Source organism: Mustela erminea, chromosome 18 (assembly GCF_009829155.1).
Source record: "Mustela erminea isolate mMusErm1 chromosome 18, mMusErm1.Pri, whole genome shotgun sequence".
NCBI classification, from domain to species: domain Eukaryota; kingdom Metazoa; phylum Chordata; class Mammalia; order Carnivora; family Mustelidae; genus Mustela; species Mustela erminea.
In genome coordinates, this window is record NC_045631.1 from 9,752,108 (window position 1) to 9,770,238 (window position 18,131).

The 18,131-nt window shown below is 45.1% G+C and overlaps 1 protein-coding gene across 6 annotated transcripts in view; it reads right to left on the reverse strand.

Annotated features, from left to right (window-relative positions):
* The window catches only part of SPECC1 (sperm antigen with calponin homology and coiled-coil domains 1), a 285,593-nt gene that overhangs the window by 112,081 nt on the left and 155,381 nt on the right, over window positions 1–18,131 (reverse strand). For all 6 annotated transcript variants that reach the window (XM_032320263.1, XM_032320264.1, XM_032320262.1 and 3 more), the window contains one exon: window positions 990–2,569. In XM_032320263.1, coding sequence (XP_032176154.1) covers window positions 990–2,569 — 1,580 coding nt within the window. The remainder of the gene's footprint in view (window positions 1–989; window positions 2,570–18,131) is intronic.

Sequence of the window (18,131 nt, forward strand, 5' to 3'; positions counted from 1 at the left end):
TAAAAAGTCTTTACAATATCAAAAGATTGGAAAATAATATAAATGTTCAACAAACAGGTGACCAGTAAATGACATATGAAATGTTTATAGAAGAGACTACTGTCTGGCCGTAAAATCATGTTTTAAAGAATAATGAGGAGAATATGCTCAGAAAATATTGAATTAAAAAAAAGAGTACGGACAAGATAAGCCTAAAATTTTTCTGAAGATTCACTTATTTATATTTGAGAGAGAGAAAGAGAGTGTGTGTGAGCGTGTATGCGTGCGCTCGCATGCGAGTGAGCAGGGCTGGGGGCGTAGGGAGTGAGGGATGGAAGAAAAAGGAGAGAGGATCCCCAGCAGACTCTCTGCTGAACAGGGAGCTTTATGTGGGGCTTGGTCCCATGACCCTGAGACCGTGACCCGAGCTGAAACAAAACTCCCAACCTACTGAGTCACCCAGGTACCCCTAAAACTTTTTTTTTAACTTGTAGGACACACACATACATAAATCTGGGGGGAAAAAAAACCACCACAAGCCCCACCAAATTAGTGTTATATTATTACTTGGCAGGAAAATTAGGGATGAGTTTAATTCTCTAGTACCAGCAGCCCAAAGCATGCTAACTGATAGGCCTGGGTTAACTCTCTCTTATTCTGAGCCAGTAAGACTCAGCTTATTTGCTGCCTCTTCCAAGAAGCCCTCCTGCACTACCTTCCTTTGTCCCCAATTATTCTAGGCGCTCCTCCATGGCACTGGACTCTGAGCTATCCTGTGATACTCTTTTCCCCTGCGTCATACTCACTCATTTGATTTACTCTATCCCTGCTACACTTGGAACTGGCCACAGTCAGAAATTGGAGTGTTTCATTTTTGTGCCCCCGATCTGTGCGGAACAGACCTTCAGGCTGGGCAGCGGATTCTCTGCGCTCTGTGAATCTGAAGTTCAAGGAGGGGAAGGACTAAGAAGGATGAGCCAACACGGGGACAGAGGTACACCCCGCCTTACCTTGGCCAGCAGGCTCGAAACATGTTTGACTTCACTGTGGGCCTTCACTAACTCTTGCTTGAGCTCGGTGCAAGACAGCTCCAGCTGCTCCTTCTCGGCGCGAGCAACCCTCAACATCTCTTGAACCTCACGGCCCTCGGCCGTGTGCCCCACGGGGCTGGTCTCCGTAGCCTTCTGCTTCTCATTCTCCAAATGAGCCTTCAGCGACCCGTGTTCCACCCGCAGCCCTTCGAGCGTGGCTCTGCACTCCTCCAGACTCTGAGCCATTGCGCCGTTATTCCGCCGTTCCAGGTCCAGACACCCATTCAGTTTTTCGTTTTCTTCCTTCAGGTGTTTAATCATGTCTAAAGCGCCTTGGTTTTCCTCCTCGACCTTCCGCAAGCTGCAGGTCAGCTGCTGCTGGATGTTGAGCAGCTTTTCTCTTTCGAAGCGGCCCTGGTCCAGGATTTCCGCACACTTCTGCTCCAGCTCGAGGATCTTTCCCTCCTGCGCCGCGGGCTCCTCATTCTTCACCCGCTCCTGCAAGAGGTTCAGGAGTTTCTCGTTTTCCTGACTCAGCTGCTCAGCTCTCTCCCGGTGCTGGTGGAAGGACGTTTCTAAGAGTGCCTTCTCGTCCACGAGCTTCTCGTTTTCAGCGGTCAGCTCCTGTACCATCTGCTGCTGGTCGGACAGTTCCTGCAAAGTGGCCTGGAGCTCTTCAGCCGTGCTGTGATGCTTCTCCTCAATCTTCTGGATCTTTTCCGTGAGGGAGGCCAGGGACAGCTCGCTCGCGTTGTTAGGGGAACTGCCGCTGGTCGAACACCTGGAGCCCTTAAAGGGGTTGCTGGTGGAGGACAGGGGCTGGGAGGGGGTGTCTGCTGCAATGTGCTCGAAATCGGAGGCATCGGGGGACAGAGAAGCTTTGGTAACGTCGCTGCTCGAAGAGCCCGATGTCCGTAATGCATTTCCGTGTCTGCTGTTCGCGAACTCCTCGATGTCCCTGGACAACTGATGCCCTGTCGGGCTGCCGAAGCTTGACTCCTGAGTTAGGGACGTCGGGCAGCTGCTGTCCCCAGTGTGACTCACGCCCCCCTCTGAATTTGGGGAATGCTCCAGGTAAGTCAGTTTCTCCCTCAAGGCCCGGTTCTCCTCCTCGAGCTCTGCAAGTTCTTTCTGGAAACTCTTGTTTTTCTCCTCTAGAGTGCGTATCAGGGGTTCTGAGTCACCCAGCAAGGAGGAGGTTCTGTCTGGGCTGGCGTCTGAAGCCTCAGCTCCTTCGGCGCCTGGAGTCCTTTTTTCCTTGCATTTCTTCAGTTCGCTTCGAAGCCTGTTAATTTCACTGTCTTTCGCTTTGGCTTCGGCGAGAAGTTCCCGAACCTGGGACTCGAGCACAGCCTTCTCCCCGCCTTCAGGCTCTTGCTTGGGTCTCGTGGAAGTGGTCCTCAGGTGCTTAGTAGGGGTGGGCGTGCTGGAAGAAGTTGGACTGGACACCGGCTTCCTGGGGTTGGAGGGACCGCGTGGCACGGTTCTCTCTCTCGAGACAGTTGCTGAAAGTTCTCGAGGAGCTGGAATGCCTGTCCGTTTGGTTGTTGGCACGGCCCCTAAGGACAGAAGGAATAGAAACCAATGAAGCAAGGCAAGTACTTTTATACTTGAAACCCAAGTGACTTCAAGTCCCATGGGATATTGAAGAGGGTAGCTGTTGCCCTTTACTCATGCCCCCCACACCCCAGCTCTGGATAAGTATTTGGGTCTGGCTGTGTTTCTGTGCCTCCTCCCACAGCCCTATACTTTGGGGGAAGCTGGACTCCAAGCCTGAGCTCCTTCTCATAACTACATCCCAGCACGGTTGCTGGTTCAAGGCAGGGTTTCTGGGTGAAACAGCAGGAGAGGGTTGAGTCATATAAAGTCTGGGAATGGCTGCCACCTCTTGTCACCACAAGAGGAAGAGAACGCAGAGTACACAAAGAAGGAAACCGAATTCTTAGTAGCACCGTGGAGTTACCCAATCTGTCAACCCTGGAGCTTAGCCTAGAGCCGGCTGTTCCAATGACACAAACCAATAAATACCCTTCATTCATGGCACCGTTAATTGGGTTTTCTGTAACTTGCAGCTTAATGCGTTTGAACCGTAACCTTGGCAACTGAACAACTTCCCGACAAAATGCAAGTTCATCTTGAATTTTTTAAATTTTTTTAAATTTTTTTTTTTTTAATTCACCAACATCTTGTGAATGAGCACGAATTGGACTGAGAAATCACAACACACAAATAATACCACGTTAAGACTAATCTAACCCAGTGACACGCTGCTTTAATCACTGGTGGCAAAGGTGTGCTTATTTGTATCCAGAGAAACAAGAGTACACGGAGCGGGGCCACCTTGCATGCCTCTGTGGTACAGTTTTCAATGTTAAAGGGATTTACATAGTGTGGAAGTGATACAAATCTTTAATGGGAAATGTAAGGTACAAAACTGTTTTCCATATTGGTCCAAACTATATTACAATATTAAAATAAATTCTGGGGGTGAAAACCCAGACATCAATCTCTTATATGCCTCAGAAATGAAACCCACCTCAGAGGTTAGGGTGTAAATGCACATTTTGGACCTATTTTTACAAACTGGAAGACCCCTGATGAATGGAGGCTGACTGCTGTAACTTACCTAACTAACTCTACACGTTGGGTTGAAGATCTCCAGTAACAAAGGACCCTAGAAGGAGTCACCAATTCTCAGGGCTCCAAAAAGGAGGAAGTGGCAGGGGTATGCCCGCACAGACTGGCAGCAGCCACAGTCCACAAGCATGGAGCAGAGCCCAGCGTGGCACAGGAGCCCTAAGCCTGTGGTCAGGACGCGACTAAGGAGCACCTGTGGATCTGAGCATCCTGAAACGGGAGGTGATGATGTGAAGGCCAATGCCATTCACTGCTGCGTCTAACAGTCAAGTGCCCTTGAAAACTCTGAAATAAAGGCTAAGCTAGGGGCACCTGGGTGGCTCAGTTGGATGGGCAGCGGACTTGATTCTGGCTCAGGTCATAATCTAAGGGTCCTGTGACCCAGCCCTGCATGTTCTCAGGCTCTGCACTCAGCAGGGAGTCTGCTTCTCCCTCTGCCCCTACCCCTGCTCCTGCTCTCTTTTAAATGCTCTCTCCTTTTATTTTATTTTTTTTTAAAGATTTTATTTATTTATTTGATAGAGAAAGAACAATCACAAGTAGGCAGAGAGTTAGAGAGAGAGGAGGAAGCAGGCTCCCTGCCGAGCAGAAAGCCCAATGCGGGGCTCGATCTCAGGACACTGAGATCATGACCTGAGCTGAAGGCAGCGGCTTAACCCACTGAGCCACCCAGGCACCCCTATTGCTCTCTCCTTTTAAAAGAAGATTTTACTTATTTATTTAACAGAGAGAGAGCACAAGCAGGGGGATGGGAGAGGAAGAAACAGGCTCCCCAATGAGCAGGGAGACCTATGCAGCTTGATCCCAGGATCCCGGGATCATGACCTGAGCTGAAGGCAGACGCTTACTGACTGAGCCACCCAGGCACCCCATTAAATAAAATCTTTAAAAATAAAAAAGAAGGTAAGCTATCATACTAATATACAGAAAAACTATGGTTTTTACAGTAACTTTTCAAACTAAGTTACTGGAGAGCTAAGACTACTATGATACACACTTAGTACTTTTGGCTGTCTGACTTGCATCCTACTTAATGGAGAAAACACTCGGGGAACAAAAGATTTATTTAATTATTCTTGTAAAGTGAAAATTGCAATCACTCAGCAATAAAATGTTTTAGTAACACTGGATTAGGTAATCCTGATGATGCCAAGGGCCCTTAAGGAAAACGGAAGATGGGAGTCCAGTTTTGGCCAAACTGTTGTCAGAACAGGCAGCCGGGGGGATCCGAACTGGTCATCACAGAGCCACTGGCCCTTCTGTACACAGACACTGAAACTAAGGCTCTTTTTCGACCATTCGTCAGACGGGCAGGCCTCAAACTGAACAACAGATCAGCTCTATCATCATTTCCAGCCCCAGGGGACTCCACCCTCTGCTGCCAAATCTTAGTTCATTCTCCACATAGGTGTTACTACTTGCACCTTACCTAAACCGCGAGGAATTTTTTAATGTCAAAATACATTTGTGAAAGACATCCAGCTGTGTGTTATGAAATACACAATCCAGTCGTATTTGTTACTACAACTGTTCTTTTTCTATAATCCCTTCTGACACCTCATCAGCACCAAAGGAAGTCACTAGTGTGACTGTTTTCCTAAGTTGCTTTTTTTTTTTAAAAGGTTCTTCCCAGCTTTGTACACATCATTTCCAAAACTGTAATTACCATAGGTTAAGTGTAGAGGGTGGCGAAAATTCACTGTGGGACCAGACTAAGGTTGGTGCGTGGCGGCTCACCACCCCATGCAGCGCAGGTGTCCAGGCGCCCTCGTCCTGGACACAGCGGGCGAGTCCTATTGCTCAGAATGCAGTCAGTCAGAGGATCTACAACTCTGACTAGGGCGCCTGGGGGGCTCAGTTGGGCAATTGCTTTCCACTCAGGTCATGATCCCAGAGATCCAGATTCGAGTCCCGCATGAGGCTCCCAGCTCAGCAGGGAGTTTGCTTCTCCCTCTGACCCTCCTCCACTCTTTCTCTCCCACTCTCTCTCTCAAATAAATAAAATAATAATTTTAAAAAGTCTCATTGCTAAGCATTACGTCCTAGAAGCCTGTAAAGGGGCACAGCTCCTGACACATACACCGTGGCAAGGGGGGCAGAGAGGTTGCCGGAAGCCTGGGGCTGATGGAACAGGGACCGCTTGGCTGGCACTCTTACTTCTTGGGTCTTTACCCCATCCTCACACCAGACCATCACTTATTCCTACTGAGGCTGGCTGTCAAACTACATGAATTTAAAATGAAAGCAAGCTCCACCTCATAATTGGGAAGACTAATATGATTTTTTAAAAAGATTTCATTTATTTATTTGACAGAGACAGCAAGAAAGGGAACACAAGCAGGGGGAGTGGGAGAGGGAGAAGCAGGCTCTCCATAGAGCAGGGAGCCCAAATGCGGGGCTCGATCCCAGGATGCTGGGATCATGACCTGAGTTGAAGGCAGATACTTAATGACTGAGCCACCCAGGTGCCCCTTATATGTTACATTCTAAAATGCCAAATGAAGGGCACCTGGGTGGCTCAGTCAGTTAAGCATCCACCTTTGGGTAAGGTCATGATCTCAGGGTCCTGGGAACGAGTCCGGCATGGGGCTCCCTGCTCAACAGGGAGCTTTCTTCCTCTCCCTTTGCCCCTCTCCCTGCTTGTGCTCTCTTGATCACTCTCTCTGAAATTAAAAAAAAAAAAAATCTTTAAAAGAAAAATATATTTAAATGTCCTCCCCCCTTTCTTTTTTGGTAACCACCCAAAACCTAAAACCCTAAAACCTGCTGTTTCTGGAAATGTTTCCATATTTTTGCTTTGTTTTTCCTTTTGGTATGGATCCAGTTGAAGTCCTTAAGAATGCTTCATCTAAATGTCTGAACTGTGCTCACAGGTCCTCCATTCCAGTCTCTCCCAGCTTGGAGATCTAATGGACTAATATGACTTAAACATCTTGCTTGCTATTCTGTTCCAGAATCTGTAAGCATTCCCCCCACCCCCAACCTCACCCGCCGGATCATCAATGTCAAACTTCTTCCCTGGGCTTTCAGGATCAGGCATAATAGTGTCCAAATCAACAATATCCAACCTTTTCATTTTAGGGTCCCCCCCCAACATATCTACTTAACCCATTAAATGTCCCCAATATATCTATGGCTTTTTGAAATAGTATTTCCTTTCCACTGGATCCTTCTGATGGGCATTTAAACATACTTAACTCTCCTCAATTATTAAAAAAAAAAAAAAAAAATCTGGGGCACCTGACTGGCTTAGTCAGTAGAGCATGTGACTCTTGATCTTGTGGTTATGAGTTCAAGGCCCACGTTGAGTGTAGAAATTGCTTAAAAATAAAAGCTTTAAAAAAAAAGAAATCTGGAGTCCACATCGTCCTCCAGCTAATATCTAATCTTGTTTACTGGTTGTCTTCCGTTCTTCCCCTGTCATTTGCTCCTCTACCCACTGCCATTACTCAACCAAAACCCTATCTGCTGAGGCCATCGGCGACCTCCACATGGGCCAACACAACAGACATCATCAGTCCTCTCAGCAGAGCTGGCACTACTCCCTCCTTTCTGAAGCACACCTCTGATGTCCCACTCTCCAGGTTTCTCTCTTAACCCAGCAGCAGTCCTCTGTCTCTTCCTTTGCTGGCTCCTCCTCCTCTCTCTGCTTCTATTTGTCAGAAGCTTCCGACTTATGTCCTGAGCCTTTTTTCTTCTTTTATTACAAATTATTTTCCTGGTGATACTACTCCATCTCATGATCTTAAAATACCACCTATATACTGATGACTCCCTAATTGGGTTCTTATATGAACCACTCATCTGAGCAACAGATCTGAATATCAAACTACCTATTCGATCAGCATAAGTGAATTATAACAAAAGTACCTCTAGTTTGTATTAAAGGCATAAGGGTAGATTAAGAAAGAGTGAACAGAATGTGCGAAAGGCTTGGAGTGCAGAGAGCACTGACGAGGAGGGGGCTGATAAGGAAGAAGGCTCATTTATAGAGGGAGCTCAAGGATGGCCTCACTGACAGAGCTGGAGTTTCAAGGGGATCTACACCCATTAAAACAAGGCCAGAATGCTTGGAAGAAGACAGCACAAGAAAAAGCTCTCAAAAATTTTAAATACTTTCTTTTTTTAATTAAAAAATTCAATAGAAAGGATGGAATGCAAAATCAAGGAACTCTCCCAGTATGTGGAAAAAAAATGGTAACAAGATGGAAATAGAAAAGATTAAACACTCAGTGGTTAAGCCGCTGCTCAGGTCATGATCTCGGGGTCCTGGGATCGAGTCCCGCATCGGGCTCTCTGCTCAGCAGGGAGCCTGCTTCCTCCTCTCTCTCTCTCTGCTTGCCTCTCTGCCTACTTGTGATCTCTCTCTGTCAAATAAATAAATAAAATCTTAAAAAAAAAAAAAAAAACACTTAGGGCCAATCCAAAAGATCACACAGTCAAGTAACAGAAGATCCAGAAATAGGAGCGCATGGGTGGCTCAGTCAGCTAAGCATCTGACTCTTGATTTTGGCTCAGGTCATGATCTCATCAGGATTGTGAGACTGAGCCCCGAGTCCACTGAGCTCAGCTCAGAGACTGCCTGAAATTCTCTCTCTGTCCCTCCCTATGTGTGCACACATGCTCTATAAATAAATAAATAAATAAAATCTTAAAAAAAAAAAAGAGAGAGAGAGAGAGAGAGAGACCCAGAAATCAGAAATATAGACCTGTGGAAACAGAGTGGAGGAAATTCCCAAAGGACTGATGTGAAAGAACTCCCCAAGGACGAAGAATATTGAGTCTCCAGAACTTGTGTCACACGAAGTAAATGAAAAAGACCCACATGATGGTACAATATGCTGTCTATAAATTTTCAGAACAACAAGAACACCTACAAGTCTGGGGAAGGGGTGTGAGCTTGAGACTGGCCATATTGTAGCAATACTGAACTCTTGGAGGCAAAAAGCAAATGCCTTCAAAGTTCTGAGGGAACTCAGAAACTAAACTCAGAAACTGTAACAGTTTCTAAGTAAGTCATTTGAAAACAAAGGAGTAAACCAGAGAGACAGAGAGAGAAGGTGAATTATCCAGGGAGAGCAGAGGTTCTAAGAGAGCAGACCAGTCAAGGCGAGTCTCAAGATGGTACCCACGGACCAAGTCGGAAGAATAAATCTAAGCTGGGTCAAGAGGATAAAGTGCAACTGAGGGAAAGAACACCTAACTGATGAAGAATATGAAAAAGAATGAGGATATAATAAAAAACAGTGAGAAAACCAGAAACTTCATAAAAACAAGAAGTTGTATAAGAAAGGTCACAAAATTGTAACAGATGACTTTACTCTGCAGGGAATATATATATAGTCACAATTACATCAGTACTATTTCAATTGATCTATACACAATCTGCAAGATGATTTTCTTTTTAAAGATTTTATTTATTTATTTGACAGAGAGAAATCACAAGTAGGCAGAGAGGCAGGCAGAGAGAGAGAGAGGAGGAAGCAGACTCCCTGCTGAGCAGAGAGCCCGATGCGGGACTCGATCCCAGGACCCTGAGATCATGACCTGAGCCGAAGGCAGCGGCTTAACCCACTGAGCCACCCAGGCGCCCCTGCAAGATGATTTTATAGAACATTGGAACATTATCCCAGCTAGCAAAAAAGTTAAAGTAGAGGGCACCTGGTGGGTTCAGCTGGTACAGCATGTGACTCTTGCTCTTAGGGTTGTGAGTTCGAGCCCCACACTGGATGTAGAGATTACTTAAAAAAAAAAAAAAGATTAAAAAGCTTTAAGAAAAAGTGAAAGTACAAATGAAAGACATGGGGAGGTAGACCACAGGTGGAAAAAGCTGGTAGAAATGGTAGTGACAATAATATCCAACCTCATCCTGCAAATGGGGAGTTTCAAAGATACTATATACAACTGACAAAGCAAGAAATAAACATGGAAAATGTTACTGAAATAAAGGATGTAGGCAAGAAAGGTACTTAAAGAAGTCACATTAAGACTGCGAGGAGGTGAAGTTATGAGTTAAATCCTCATCTGTTAGAGGAGGAGTCAACAGAATGTCTATATCTGAAAAACCAGGGGCACCTCATTGGCTCAGCTGGTTGAGTGACTGCCTTTGGCTCAGGTCATGATCCTGGAGTTCCAGCATCGAGCCCCACATCGGGCTCCCTGCTCAGCAGGGTGTCTGCTTCTCCCTCTGCCCTTCCCCCTCTCATGCTCCCATACTCTCTCAAACAAATAAGATCTTAAAAAAAAAAAATGAAAAGCCAAAAACTAGCTATGTTAGGAGAATGAGAAGACAAGTCACAGGCTGAGAGAAAATACTTGCAAAATATATATCTGATAAAGGGCTGTTATCCAAAATAGACAAAGAACTCAAGAATAAGAAAACAAACAACTCGAATTAAAAATGGGTAAAAGAGGGGCTCCTGGGTGGCTCAGTGGCTTAAGCCTCTGCCTTTGGCTCAGGTCATGATCCCAGGGTCCTGGGATCGAGCCCTACATCAGGCTCTCTGCTCAGCAAGGAGCCTGCTTCCTCCTCTTTCCCTGCCTGCCTCTCTGACAACTTGTAATCTCTATCAAATAAATAAAATTTTTTTTAAATGGGCAAAATACCTGAACAGACACCTCACCAAAGAAGACAAACAGATGGCAAATAAGCATATGAAAAGACATTCCACACCACCTGTCATTAGGGAAGAACAATTTAAAACAATGATGACCGATGAGAATGGCTACAATCCAAAACGCCAACAACCCCTCCTGCCGAGAAGGAAGTGGAGCAATACCAACACTCCTTCATTGCTGGTGGGAATGCAGAATGGTATGGCCACTGAGGAAGACGGTTTGGCAGTTCCTTACAAAACTAAACATACTCTTTGCCATGATTCAGCAATCGTATACCCTGGTATTTACCCAAATGGGTTGAAAAATCACATCTACGCACAAACCAGCACTCAGCTGTTTACAGCAGTGCTATTCATAATCGCCAAAACGTGGAAGCCACCAAGATGTCCTTCAGGAGGTGAATGGAGGAACTGTGATACATCCAGGCAATGGAGTATTATTCAGTGCAAAAAAGAAATGCACTACGAAGCTACAAAAAGAGGGAGGAACCTTCAACACAGACTAAGAAAAAGCAGCCAATCTGAAAAGGCTCCGTACTGTATGATTTCAACTATCTGATACTCTGGAAAAGGCAAAATTATGAAGACAGCAGAAAGATCAGTGGTTGCCATGGGGTCGGGGGAAGGGAGAACGAATAGGGGTGCACAGAGGACTCTTAGGGCCATGAGTCTATTCTGTATGGTATTATCATACTGGATACATTTGCCCAGACCCACAAAATGTAAACCACAGACTCTGGGTGACTGTGACTCTGCAACGTAAGTGCATCAGCTCTAACAATTGTACCACTGCGGTGAGGGACACTGATGGCGAGGGAGGCTGTGCACACTTGTGTTGGGAGGGCGGGGGTTGTATGGGCATTCTGTGCTCGCCCAATTTTGCTGTGCCCAAACCTGCTCTAAAAGTCTATTTAAAAAAAAAATGCAGCGTCCACAAGTATAAGCGGTTAATTTTGAGAAGTGGGAAGGTAGGTGTAGGGCAACAGCAGTTTTACTTTTCACGAGAAGAGGCCCTGTACCATTCCATTTTCTAACCTGTGCATGCACTACCTTGGATGGTAAGCATGGAGAAAAAGAAATGGGAATGTTTGCAAATACGGTGCGGAAGTAGGTAATCAGCAGTCCGTTGGTTTTACGGGCAGCACTGTTCCTTTGGACTTAGAACAAGGGAGATAACGGCAAAAAGTCTAAGGCCACACAGCCAGAAGGAACTTAAGCTTTGCTATCAAATCGCGGGCCCCACCTCGCTGGTGGCTGCAATGTCATTTCTTCTGAGCTAGACCAACCCTGCGGGGAGTTTCAGTGGAGTATCTTCTAGAGATTCATATATTTCGTATTAAACCTCACAGAAACTCCTCTGCAAACCAAACAGCGGGGAAAAAGCACAAAAGAATCCTACAGAGGCTAATGAACCATGTTACTTGCTTATTTTGCTGCCTTCGAGAAAAGCAAAGGGCAGGGTCGCCATTTAGAGATGGTTTTTGAAACACCATAAAAGTTTTCTGTCTTGTCTTCATTTTGCACCCCCCCCCTTTTTTTTTCTTTTTTTCTCAGAATGCCAAATTAATTTTACTCGCACTCCACTTGCTCAGTGGCTTGAGTGAGAGTTTAAAACACTTGTAAATTTGTGTCCTTCTCTTTCCCACAGAGCCACACTGTTCCACGGCCACCATGAACAGTGCTCCAGACGGGAGAGGGTCTCTGAACAAAAGCCCCCTAACACTCTGTGGGGGCTCCCGCCCGGGGAGGATACAGTGACCACTCTGTGCTGAACTCAAGGCAAGATAAGGCAGGAGACAAAGCGGCAGTGTTAACGAGGAGAGATGACAGCACGGGCTGAACGGCTCCTTGTGGGCGGCCCACACGGCCGGGTGCTGGCATCTCCAGGAGAAGCCAAAATGCAAAACGGTTCTGGAAGGGCAGCTCCCAACATGCCGTTTGAAAGCACAGAGCAGGCGGGGACGTCTCCCGTCCGCTGACAATGAAGTGGCTGGGGCAACGGCTGGTCTCCCAATTCACTCTGTGTGCTAGGTTAGCTCCTGGCCCACTGTGTGCGCCAAAGGAAATCTTCACAACACCGCTGTACAGGAGATGCCCCCCGGGGTCCCTAGGCAGCAAACACAGAGGAGAAGGAGGAGCTGAGAGTGGTGGGACTTGGGTGAATTAGAAGATCTGCCTCTCCATGTGCAGCCTTCCTCTCTGTAGAGAGGAGAAAAGATCCACTTCCCAAGTTGTGAGTGTTTCTGGGGAGGGGGGAGGTATGCAGAGACCAAGGCGGGGCTGGAACTCATGACCCTGAGATCAAGACCTGAGCTGAGCTCAAGAGTTGGACGCTTGACCAAAAGAGCTGCCCAGGTGCTCCTATGAATCTTGATGTAACCAAGAATGACCTGCTCTGGATCACAGTTTAGCTCTGACTCCCTAAAATTACAACTTGTCTGAGTGGTAGCCCCATGTCATTGCAATCAACAAGAAACTTCCAAATGCCACCATTAAAAGATACCGAATTCACCCGAATTTGCAATGATAGAAATCAGAGAATTAGGTGGACAGGGCACGCCGAAATAGGTTTATCTGGATTATCATCACTTTTTTCTGTACTTTTTCTTAAACCATGCATAGGTCAAAACACAGAACTTTAAGGAATTGACCACATTCTTCACACTGGGAGTTCACAAGGCGGGAAATGATATTACCACTTAACGTGTGTAGTGCTTTGGTTTTCAAAGCATCTTCATACATATTAATTTGAGGCTCCCAAAAATCACTTGGCAAAGTATTGTTATCTTCATTTTATGCATAAGGAAACAGAGTCTAGAGGCTTCACAACTTGCCCATGGGTCTCACAATAAGTATGTCTTCCCATACCTAATGAAACACAAAATGTGTTATTTCAGAACTGGAAGAAACAGAGAAATCATGTAACCTAATCTTTCATACCAAGTAGTAGTGACAGCATCTGATCTCGGCTGCTATTTCCCAGTCTCATGTGCCAGTCACCGACGAAGATTTTCAGGGAAAGAGAAGCTGGCATTAGACAGCCCTTCCACCATGGGAAGCGCAAAGATTTGGACAATCCTTCTTTATATGTGGCTGAATTCGATCTTCGTGAATATGGCACATGTTGGTTCCAGTTCTGGGACAATCTGGAACCACGAAGAACAAAACGACTGCTTCTTCCACATGACATCTGAATATGTGACAGCAGCTCTGTTTCTCCTCGGTTTTCTACTCTGTAAGCAGAGCATTCCTAGTCCTTCCTGCCAAGCCTCAGGGGAGCCGGGGATCACTCATCGGGTGGACTGCCCCGGGAGTCTCTGATTTAGCAATGTCCCTCTGAAACGTTACCCAGAATCTCAAAAATGCTGCAGATGTGGTCACCACGAGCAAGGAATCTCCTGGTCACAAGAGAACCTCCAACTCAAGCTTGTAACAATCATAGGAAACGTTTTTGGCTCACGTAACTGGAATGCTGGGGCAAGTCTGGCTTGGGGTCCAGCAATGAAGAATGTTCTTGTGGCTCATCGCTCTCCCTCCCCTGCCCCTGCGTTCCTCAACAGGCTGCCATCATCAGTGAGCTGCCTTGCCTCACACCAGGGGGAGGTCTGGACGGTTCCAGGCCTCACATCTGCACGCTACCACACCCAGGGAAGAGGAAAAATGCTGCACTACCCCCGCGCGGGATATTAGATGACAACTGAAAATTACATATACTGTTTAGCAAGTTACCATTGTTTCAGGACAAAGTTTCCCCATAACTTCATGGCTAGAAAGAACCATTTTATTTTGCAGTTCAGGATTTTGGAAAAGGCTTGGCCAGGCAGTTATAACTTAGGTCGATGCTGCCCAGTGATTGCCGTCCCCGTGCTGGCTGGGGGCTCAGTCACTTCAAGACTGGCTGGGCCGGACAGGCCAGCTGGTTCAGTCACATGGCGGAAAGGACAACCAGGGCCATCATATGGGAGTGGAACTGGACCACCGGAGTGTGTGTGGGGGAGAGTATTCCAGTAGGGTGGTCTTGGGGTGGCTGAGCCCATTATAGAATGGCTCGGGGCTCCAGGGCTATGTCTGCACACAAGGGTGGGGGTCACTGCAGGGCCTCTTACAAGCCAGGCTTGGCGGTCACATGGGGTCACTTCTGTCCTTTTCCAGTGGCTGAAGCAATCCTAGGCCTGCCCGGATTGAAGGCTCATATTCTTGACAGAGTCGGTGGCAAAGTCATCGTGTGGAAGAGCGCACGGGATGGGAGGCAGTTTCCATCTCTGGAAACTACAATTCAATTCATCACGCCCCCCTAGGCTGATGACACAGTTTTCTCTCATAAACCTGTTAACTGTGTGCCTCTGTTTCCCATGTTAGTGTTCTCATCGTTAAAAAGACAGGGAAGCCAAAGGTAATTCCGCTGACGATTTGCCGGTTCCAAAGAGACACTGAAGACAGGGTAAAGTTCATGCTGGTAAATACGAGATGCTCAGTGTTTGGACACTTTATGGGCCAAGCTGGTGCCACTTCTTCGGGACAGGGAGAAGAAGTAAAGGCACGTGGCTCAGTGGGTTAGGCGTCCAACTCTTGATTTTGGCTCAGGTCATGATCTTAGGGAGATCGAGCCCTGCATTGAGTGTGGAGCCTGCCTAAGAGTCTCTCTCCCTCCCAGTCTGCCCCACCTCCCACCCCTGATCTCCCCCTCCAAATAAATAAATAAACTGCTTCACCATGTTCTTCAAAATCAAGCTCTAAAAGCGATAAAAATATGTTTGGCGTTTTACCACCCAAAGCCTAAAGTGAACCTTCCCTTTTCCTTGACTTATGTCATAAATATTTGTAATTGAAAGAAAGAAAAATGGCAACCTACTCGTACGTACAACCTACTCTGCAGCAGATACCTTACACGTATGAGCCCATTTAAACCCTTTGTAGCAGGTGCTGACTTTATGGGTATATTAGGTCGCAGGAAACCCAGGCAAAGGTGGGTGCAGATACCCTGCCCAAGGTCACGAGTCTTGAGCTGGGATTCAAACCCAGGAAACGTGGTCTCCAAAGTTCATACTCTTAGTCAACAAACTCGTCCCTCTGCAAGTAGAAAGGATAACGCTCTTTCTAAAACTGATGTAATCAAGATCCCCCACTTTCCTGAGATGCGCACAGGAAGAGATACGGAAAGAATGTGTTCTTCTGTGTCGACACAGAGGGGCTTATCAGTCTTTCGTCTGGGATTGTAACACACGCATATATAACAGAGAGCTGTAAAGTTTTTTTTTTTTTGAGAGCTGTAAACTTGCCTTTGTGACTTCTACTTTAGCACTAGAATATACAGCATACTCCTCCTCGCATTGAATTGCTTATCATACCATTGTCAACTGACCTATGCCACCACCATACCCGACAGTTTACAGGCGTACCTCATAGATTCAGGATTTTCTGCAATATTTCCCCCAGATTTTTACCTATGTGCAAGCAGAGGCTGCACATACCTCAGTATTGCTTCTCTTTTCCTTTCTCAATAATAGGACTTTTGCGAGGGGCACGTGGTTTCAGAATAAGGACATTCTCCAGCCTCTTCTGCAGCTGGGGGCGGCTGGGTGACAAAGTTCTGGCCCACTGGGTACAGTAGCTTCTGGAAGCTCTCCTTACCAGTCAGTGCTCACTCCTTTCCTCCACTCTGCTGCCTGATATGCACATGCCACACGTGGGACCCTGAGGTCAGGATCTCACCTGGTGGAGCCAGATGTCAGGAAGAATCAAGGCTCAGCACCTTCGAGCCTCAGGTTTCTCAGGTAAAGGTCTGGGTATGTGGTCTAGGCCACGTACCCAGACCTTTACCTGAGAAACGAACTCGGGTTTTCGTTAATAGAATACGAACTTCTTGACTAACTTGAGTAAGCTTTTATTGCTACAGAGAGTCAAATCCCTACTTCAATTTACGTATTATTCATATCTATTTAACATGTAATGTGTATAACCCATTATATGTAAAACATTTTTAAAAATTTAATAAATTGGGTATTTCTTAAATATGTTACTATAATTACTTATAATACCTTACTGCCTTATAGGACATATATTAATTTATTAAACTTCAATTTATATGTACATATTTAAACCACATTATATAAAACATACGCATTTAGAAATATGGATCCCGTGCTCAAACCTCAAGAACATTTTTTTTTTTAAGATTTTATTTATTTATTTGACAGAGAGAGACCCCAAGTAGGCAGAGAGGCAGGCAGAGAGAGAGAGAGGAGGAAGCAGACTCCCTGCTGAGCAGAGAGCCCAATGTGGGACTCGATCCCAGGATCCTGAGATCATGACCTGAGCCGAAGGCAGCGGCTTAACCCACTGAGCCACCCAGGCGCCCCCTCAAGAACATTTTTATCCACGTTCATCCCATGCATGGTCTCAGTGCTGCCCTTGTTATTACGAAGGCCACTTTAAAGCCTTCTCTCCCAGGTTACCAGAGAGCCATCTAAGTAATCTGTTTTGAGATTTGGCGTTTTTTTGAATCCAAGACTGCAATCATGAGATCACCGAAAATTTCATACCAAGTCTCAAATACATATTTACATGGTATTATGTCAATTTCTTTAAAAAAAAAAAAACTTCCTGTGAATGTATATTGGTGACCTACAACAGAAGGCTTACTCTGTCATATAATATCTTTCAAAGCCTTGATTTAACGATACGGAACACTTGCAACTGTGAGATTATACTCCACAGAATATACAGCAAATTTGTTTTAAATATGCCTCCCTTTTTCTAAACCAGCTCTGTCAGACGGCCTCTGTAAGGCTCTAAAATGAAAACTGAGGTTATTTTAGACTGATTCCCCTAAATCTTACTTTGTTATTCAGAATCAAGTAATTAAGAACATGTCACTTGGTTAAAAATGACACTTTTTGAGTCCTGAATGTAAGGAGCTTCCTTTTTTCCCCCTAAGAAATAATTCTGGGAGAAATTAGTCTCATATCCAGGCATATTAATTTGAGATACATTAATAATTTTATAATATTAAGTCTGCCCCTTCTGGAATGGAGTATAGCTTCTCCATTATTTTAAGTCTTATTTTAAGAACCTCAAGGAGATTTAATACCTTTTACCTTATGCCCTATAATATTCTAGTTAAAATTATTCCTAGATATTTTACGTTACCTCTGAACTGGATTTTTTTCCTTCAATTTCTACCATTAGCTAGTTATTTCTAGTACAGGAAAAAAGCTATTATTTTTTCTATATTTATCTTATACACAGTCACTTACAAATTCCCTTATTCGTGGGTCTAACTTTTCTTTTCAATATTTAAGCCAAAGATGTTTTTGCCTTACTGCATTAATACCAAAGCAATGTAAAATAATAATAATACTTCAAGTTTTATACTTTTTCCAGGACTAATTTTGTGAATTTATATTTTGAGGGAAATGCACCGTTTTTGTATATATTGTTATACACTGAATTCCTCATTTCCTTCATATCTGTAATAAGTGAGGATCCTCATTTATTTTTAATATTTTTCCTCTTTTCTTTAATCAGAGATCACGTCCATTATTTGTCTTTTCAAAGAACTAGTGTTTGGTTTGACTTCTCTTCTTTACAGTTTTATGTCTTCTACCTCATGCCTTTCAGCTTTTAACATGATTATTTCTCTTTTTTTTCTTTTGTTTTTCTCCTAGTTTCACAGGTTGACTATTTCATGCAGACGTTTTCAGTCCTTTTTCTCTTATGGTAATAAAAGCATCCGTGATCATACATTTTGTGGTTACAAAACCTCATTTCCTTTGTGTATTTCTAGATTATTCATAATTTGTTTTGACCTTCTCTTGGTGCCGAAATTATTTAAACACCATGTCTCTGAATTCCAAAGTAGTTTTTT